The 7,496-nt window shown below is 55.7% G+C and overlaps 1 protein-coding gene across 1 annotated transcript in view; it reads right to left on the reverse strand.

Annotated features, from left to right (window-relative positions):
• Positions 1-7,496, reverse strand: part of ZAN (zonadhesin) — a gene marked incomplete at its 3' end in the record, with an annotated part of 50,443 nt that overhangs the window by 4,993 nt on the left and 37,954 nt on the right. Inside the window, exons 44-57 of the mRNA XM_084250157.1 lie at positions 7,053-7,194; positions 6,666-6,877; positions 6,061-6,202; positions 5,691-5,902; positions 4,786-4,927; positions 4,398-4,609; positions 3,763-3,904; positions 3,383-3,591; positions 2,755-2,953; positions 2,199-2,443; positions 1,232-1,361; positions 920-1,091; positions 455-634; positions 40-179 (exon numbers count right to left, since the gene is read on the reverse strand). Coding sequence (XP_084106283.1) covers positions 40-179; positions 455-634; positions 920-1,091; positions 1,232-1,361; positions 2,199-2,443; positions 2,755-2,953; positions 3,383-3,591; positions 3,763-3,904; positions 4,398-4,609; positions 4,786-4,927; positions 5,691-5,902; positions 6,061-6,202; positions 6,666-6,877; positions 7,053-7,194 — 2,479 coding nt within the window. The remainder of the gene's footprint in view (positions 1-39; positions 180-454; positions 635-919; positions 1,092-1,231; positions 1,362-2,198; positions 2,444-2,754; positions 2,954-3,382; positions 3,592-3,762; positions 3,905-4,397; positions 4,610-4,785; positions 4,928-5,690; positions 5,903-6,060; positions 6,203-6,665; positions 6,878-7,052; positions 7,195-7,496) is intronic.

Genomic DNA, 7,496 nt, shown 5'->3' on the forward strand with positions numbered 1-7,496 from the left:
GGGGTCAGGGCCAGTTGCTGGGGAATGTCAGTGCCTCACCGCAATGCGAATAGTCCCGCCAGCTGGCCAGGGTGATGCCAGCCTCCCGGCAGATGACGGCATACCCACTGAGGACCTGGCAGCGCAGCTCCTCCTGTTCTTTGGGGTTCCAGGTGGAACACAGATCAAATACACAGTGCCTGGTGGGGTGGGGTGGGGGCATGAGGGACAGTCAGACACAGCCAGCCAGTTGGGGGACTGTCAGAGAGGAAGAGGCATGGAAGCCCCAGCAGAGAAGCAGTGTGTGTGTGAGAGAGAGAGAGAGAGAGAGAGAGTGTGGGCCCGCTGGGGGCCATTGGGGGTGGGGAGATAGCAAGGAACCAAAGCCACAGAAAGAAGTGAGCCAGAGAACAGAGACATCAGAGAACAGGCAGTGGGACCTCAAGATGGTCATGGTCCTGGGCCCCTGACTCACTCTTGGAAGCGCTCGGGGGCCACCTTCTGGTGACAGGGAGCAAAGGGGCCATGGGGATCTACCAGCACCGTACACCCCTGGGTGCGGTTGATGAGTGCCAGCTGCTCCATGCTGCATCCCGGCACATGGGAGTCTGGCTCCTTTCCCTTCTCCTGCTCGTCCTTCTCTTCCCTTATGGCCCTGGGGCAGAGACAATTGAGGGGCCAGCTGAGGCCCTGAGGACTGTGAACTTGGGGAGGGAGCAGAAAGGAAGGGCATGGGCACAGATTGGAGTCCATAGGGCAGGTGCCCCACAGTCAATATGAGAAGACAGGGAGTCTGGAAGCGCAGGGCAGGGCTATTTGGGCCCCCACCCTCCATTTCTTCTTCTGCAGAGGCTCTGGGGGTAAGTGGGTGTGGACAGATATTGGGTGATTGCTCATCTTCTGGGCCTGAGCCTCCTGCTAAGAGACCCAGTTCTCTCACCTGGAGAAGCGGGCAAGTTCTTTCTGGTTCTTTACTTCCCAACTGTTGCCAAAGATGTTGATATTCTGGGTGAGGGCGCCATTGGGCATTATAAACTCATTTGTCATATTCTTGTCAAAGTTCCCACACAGGCCGCGCACAAGCCCCTCGTACGTGCCAGGCAAGGAGATGACTGCAAGAGGCAGGAGCATCTAGAAGTGAGACTTCTTTTCCCCACCCACTTTTGGGTGCCTCACCACACTTGATCTATCTAAGGTGTGCTTTCCCTCTCATTGCAAAGCACCCTTCTGCACCTCCCTGCCTTTCAGCTACCTGCATTGTTTATTCCATCGAAGCTGACGACCAGCTCAAAGTCAGTGGTCAGATGCAGGCGGTGACCCCGCATGGTGACCCCAAAATGCTTGCTGGGTATGTAGGGGATGACCATCCTCTGCTTGTTGACCTGGAGAGGGACAACAGAAGCTGCAGGAGCAGTGGAACGACCTCACCTGCTGCTTTGCATTTGCTTCTTCGCACATCTGGGCACCTCTGCCTGGCATCATTCCATCATTCTGTGGAACAAGATGCCACAGTAGGTTTCACTCTCTCTCCTGGCAAAGGCAGCCCTCCTCCTTCCCTTTGCAGCCCCCATCCCCTTTCTGGCAAAAAGTAAGTAAATAGGGGCCTCCCCGGTGGCGCAGCGGTTGAGCGCTGGGTTGCGAAGCTGCCCGCGATCTCTGCGGTGCCGGTTCGATCCCCGGCTGCTCCCCGGCCACCGGAGGAGGGTCCCACATGGCGCGCAGACCTCTCCTGCCGCCCGCTGCTCCCCTCAGCAGTGTACTTCGGTCCTTCTGCCTGCTCTGCACCCCGCTCTGGCTCTGGTGAATTCTCTCACCCTCCCGCGCTTCTGACTGTACCCAGTGCATGTATAAACAAACAAACAAATAAATAAATAACATGCCTCTATAAAAAAAAAAAAAAAAAAGTAAGTAAATAAAAAAAATCAGGAGAGGGGATGTCCGGGCACTTCTCCAGCCCAGGCTGGTTCCTGCTGCACAATGCAGGTTTCCTTGCTCCTCTCCCTCCCGACCTGTCTCTTTCTAGCCTTTTGTTTACTGCTGCTGCCCTGCTCTTGTCCACTGTGAGGTCAGTGTGACACTGACTCTAAAACCAGGCAGTCCCTGCCAGGAACTTCTGAGGGAACACCTTCCCAGGGAAGCACCCTGGCCTCACCTGTTGCGGGTGAGGGTCCCCTGGCCCTACCTCTTCCCCCAGACCACCCAGGCCTGCTTGCTCTCACCACAAGCTGCAGTTTGGCTTGCAGCTGGACTGTGTAGCCGTAGATTTTCACGATTACTTCGTGCAATATCGGGCTCCAGGACAAGTTCATCTTGTTGCGCCCCTCCACAACCAGGGACTCAAGCCCCTCTGGCAGCACATCCACGGTCTTTACCAGGGTGTAGGTCATGCGGCCCTGGAAGCGGTAGCTGAAGCCATCAAATGTGAAGTAATGGGGGTCCCCAAAAACAGAGCATTGTGCTGACTCTGCAGAGAAGAAGGACCAAGTAAAAGAAAGAACCCTTACAGATATCAGAGGCTCTCGAACTACCTCAGCCATCCTCCCCAGCTCCCCTTTGCCTGCGATCACTCTCCTCAGCACTGGGCTCCCTGGGCACACGATCTTCAACATTTCCCCTTCCAGGCCCTACTGAAGAGCTTAGAGGAGCTCCTAGATCAGTCCCCTTGTTTTGCCCTTAGGGAAGTGAGTCCCAGGACAGTCGTGACTTGCAGTTGGACACAGCAAGCAGAAGACAGAGGCGAACCAAAGTGACCCATGGCAGATGCCCACCCCATACCTGCGGTGAGCTCTTCTGGCCCTGCTTCCTGCTTCACCATTCTGAGCACACGTTTAATAGAGGGGACACAGTTGCCTTTGCCATCAGAGTTGATCCGGCAGTGGAAGCCCAAGGGGCACTCGAAGACATGGCATCGAATGATTGCTGACATACAGATACAGCGCAGGGTACAGTTGCCCGAGAGCCAGATCTTCCCTTCCTGTAAAAGCCGCAGGAAGGAGAGAGGGTGAGGGGGCAGGGCCCATTGTCCTTTCACCCCTTGGGTCTGCGTCTGCTTTCGAACTGGCTTCTGTGGCACTGACCAGAGGCAATAGGAGACATTTGCCACCTTATGTGCACTGCTGCCACCTATAGGCATTGGCCTCTCATTTATGTTCCTCAGGAGGTCCTACTGGATCCTCTCACATGAGAAACAAGGTAAACAAAGACACCTGCCCTGTGAGCTGTATAATCATAATGAGAATCAGAGCCACGCTCTCCCCTGCAGCATGCACCAACCCAGCGATGTACCCCAGCATCATCCTGGCGGAGCCCATACTGCCATGTCCCAGACCCTAGCTATCTTAGGGGCCTCAGGCTGGCAAACAGCAAGCTGCCCTGACCACACCCTAATTCGGCCCACACTCACAGGGATGGGGCCATGGGAGTCCTTGCAGCCACACTGGTTCTTGCTCACACATTGTCCCTCGTGGAGCAGAAGGCCAGACTGGCAAAGGCAGCCTTCTCGGCAGGTGGAGGGAACTTTCATGTCCCTGCACAGCGCATCTGGGTCCTCGCAGGTGGATAAGCATGATGGCAAGCAGGCTGTGTAGTTGCTGTAGGCAGGGCACTGCAGAGCTGGGAGTGGGGTGAAGAGGGAGGTAGAATGGTTAAGCAGGGGCACAGGTGGGTCAGGTGGCCAGAAAACAAGAGCTGAATGAGAAACAAACTTCAGAGCAGGTACCCATATTAAACCTGCATTCGGGTCTTGGATCCCTAGCCGTTTTCCACACCCAAGCACCCTCTTACTTTTCGGTGCACAGTTTTCCAGGGCACTGGAGTTGATCTGGCACTGAGTACCAGTGGGGCAGGTGAAAGGCTGGCACTGAATGGCTCCGATGGCACAGATACACCTCCTAGAGCAGTGGCTGGTGAGCCAGAACTTCCCTTCCTGTAGAGCCACGGAAAGACGGGGAGTGAGGGAGCGGAAGGGCCAGTCTCCTTACTCCCACTCTTGGCCTGAGCCTGCATCTGACTGGCTTCACTGGCACTGCAAAGGCAGTAGGTGCCAGCTGCCTCCTTATGTCCTCTGCCCTGACTATAGAAATTGTGTCTCACATGTGTTGTCAGCTTGTACTACTGAATCCATCTCGCAGGGATAACTGAAGTAAATCGGGACCCCTGACTGCAGAGTGGTATCCCCACATTCCAACCAAAGCCAGGCTCTCCCCTATAGCACGGCACATCCCAATTTAAATTCCTCAATGGAAAACCCAAACCTGCTCCCTCAGCCAGACCTGGCATGAGACACACTTGGGTGTCCCCAGCAGGCCCTTGCCAGGGCCAGCCCTAGAGACACAGATGCCCCAGGTTGATAGAGACACAGGAAAGGGCCTGCAGCCTCAAGGTGTAATGTTACCGCAGTGCTTCCGGCCTCCACTCACAGGTATGTAGCCAAGCTGGGCATCCTTGCAGCCACACTGGCTCCTGGGCACACACTGCTTTTCATTGAGCAGGAATCCAGGCTGACAGACACAGCCCTCCCGGCAGCTGGAGGGGACTTGAACACTGTCACACTTGTTATCTGGGTCCCCACATGAAAGTAGGCAGGAGGGCATACAGGGTGTGTATTTGCTGTTGGCAGGGCACTGCAGAGCTGGGAGGAGGAGGAGAGGGGTAAGTAGAGCGGCTCACAGGGGCCTATAGGGGTCAGGAGACCACAAGCAGGCAGAGTGGATGAGAGGCAAGTTGTGCCAAGGCGTGGCCCTCCTCATGCCTGTGCTCAGGCCTTCCTGCCCTGCCTCCTGTCCACCTTTCTGAGCACAAACTTACCAACTGGTTCACACTTGTCCGGCCCAGTGGCATTGACCTGGCACTGAGTGCCAGTGGGGCATACGAAATTCTGGCAGTAAATGACTCCAGCTGCACAAAAACACCTCTTCGTGCAGTTGCTGGTGAGCCAGTTCTTCCCTTCCTGTAGGGCCACAGGAAGACGGGGAGTGAGGGAACCCGAGAGACAGTCTCCTTACTCCCACTCTTGGCCTGAGCCTGCATCTGGCTTCACTGGCACTGCCAAGGCAGTAGGTGCCAGCTGCCTCTTTATGTCCTCTGTCGCTGACTAGAGATACTGTGTCTCACATGTGTTGTCAGCTTGTACTACTGAATCCATCTCACAGGGATAGCTGAGGTAAATTGGGACCCCTGACTGCGGAGTGGTATCCCCACATTCCAACCAAAGCCAGGCTCTCCCCTATAGCATGGCACATCCCAATTTAAATTCCTCAATGGAAAACCCAAACCTGGTTCTCCCTGGTGGCGCAAGGGGTTAAGACACAACCTAGGAAGCTATCTGCAGCCTCTGCTGCACGGGTTTGATCCATGGCCAGGGAAAAACCCAAATGTCACAGCAGACCTCTCCTGACTCGCCTGCTGCTCCCCTCAGCAATGTATTTCAGTCAGTCTGTCTGTTCTGCTTCCCACTCTGTCTCTGGTGAATCCTCTCACCCCTCACACCTATGGCCTGTATACCTCAGATCTTGTATGCATAAATAAATAAATATTAAAAAAAAAAGAAAAGAAAAGAAAACCCAAACCTGGTCCCCCAGCCAGACCTGGCATGAGACACACTTGGGCATCCCCAGCAGGCCCATGCCAGGTCCAGCCCTAGAGACACAGGTGCCTCTATCAATCTCACAGGAAATGGTGCCCCAGCCTCCAGGAGTGCTGTCCCCACTCACAGGCATGTAGCCGACCAGGGTCTCTGTGCAGCCACACTGGCTCCTGGGCACACACTGCTTCTCACTGAGCAGGAATCCAGGCCGACAGATGCAGCCCTCCTGGCAGCTGGAGGGGGCTGGGCTGCCTGTGCACTTGTTATCTGGGTCCGTACAGGAAAGCAAGCAGGAGGGCATGCAGGCTGTGTAGCTGCTGTTGGCAGGGCACTGCAGAGCTGGGAGGAGGAGGAGAGGGATAAGTAGAGGGAGTCACAGGAGGCCACAAGCAGGCAGAGTGGATGAGATTCAAGTTGTGCCATGGAGCGGCCCTCTCCATTCCTGCGCTCAGCCCTTCCTGCCCTGCTTCCTGTCCACCTTCCCCAGCCCCTCTTACGGATGGGTTCACAGGTTTCCAGGTCAGTGAGTTTGGTCTTGCAGTAGGATCCAGAGGGGCAGGTGAAGGGCCGGCACTGAATGGCTCCTGCTGTGCAGACACAGCTCTGGGTGCAGCGGCTGCTGAGCCATGTCTTCCCTGCCTGTACAAGCCACAGAAGGAAAAGATATTAGGGTAATGGGTGCGGGTGTTCAGGCATATGTTTCATCCTGCTTACTCTCAACTTTGGCTCCCCATAACTGGCCAGAACATTAGGTTCCCTCTCCCTCCTTATATCCTGTGCCGCTGCCCGTTGGTTTGGTGTCTCACAATGTGGTCGGAACATACTACTGATTCTATCCTGGAAATATGTTAGCCAGAGACCCCTGACCCAGGTGTGGTATATTCGGGATTCAACCTACACAGGCCTACACTGTAGCTGTCACCCTCCAGTTGTTTGAATTCCTTAGATGAAATCCAAACCATGTGCCCTGTGCCAGACTTGGCTGGCACAACCTGCACCGTCCCCAGCCCACCCAGGGACAGCTGTAGAGTCACAGGTGCCCCAGGAAGGGTGTCCCAGCCTCAAGGAGTGCTGTCTCCAACCAACTTCAGGTGCCACTCACAGTGATGAAACCAAACCGGGCATCCTTGCAGCCACACTGGCTCCTGGGCACACACTGCTTCTCACTGAGCAGGAATCCAGGCCAACAGACGCAGCCCTCCTGGCAGCTGGAGGGAACCTGAACGCTGTCACACTTGTTATCTGGATCCCCGCACATAAGAAAGCAGGAGGGCATGCAGGCCGTGTAGCTGCTGTTGGCAGGGCACTGCAGAGCTGGGAGGAGGAGGGAAAAGGGTAAGTAGAGGGAGTCACAGGGGGCTGGTGGTAAGGAGGCCACAAGCAGGCAGAGTGGATGAGAGGTAAGTTGTGCCACGGAGGCGGCCCTCCCCATTCCTGCGCTCAGCTCTTCCTGCCCTGCCTCCCGTCCACCTTCCCCAGGCCCTCTTACGGATGGGTTCACAGGTTTCCAGGTCAGTGGGTTTGGTCTTGCAGTAGGATCCAGCAGGGCAGGTGAAGGGCCGGCACTGAATGGCACCTGCTGTGCAGACACAGCTCTGGGTGCAGCGGCTGCTGAGCCATGTCTTCCCTGCCTGTACAAGCCACAGAAGGAAGAGAAACGAGCATGGCATGGGCTGGGGTTCAGGCATGTGTTTCATCCTGCTTACTCTCACCTTTGTTGTTAGGCCTGCTGTCTGACTGGCTTCCCGGCACTGGCCAGAGCAGTGGGTGCCCTCTCCCTATTATGTTGTGTCGCTGCTTGACGGCTGGTGTCTCACAATGTGTCAGGACATCCTACTGATTCTCTCCTGGAAATTTGTTAGCCAGAGACCCCTGACCAAGGTGTGGTATATTCTGGATTCAACCTACACAGGTCTACACTGTAGCTGCCACC

This window comes from Talpa europaea (assembly GCF_964194135.1).
Source record: "Talpa europaea genome assembly, chromosome: 12".
Lineage (NCBI taxonomy): Eukaryota > Metazoa > Chordata > Mammalia > Eulipotyphla > Talpidae > Talpa > Talpa europaea.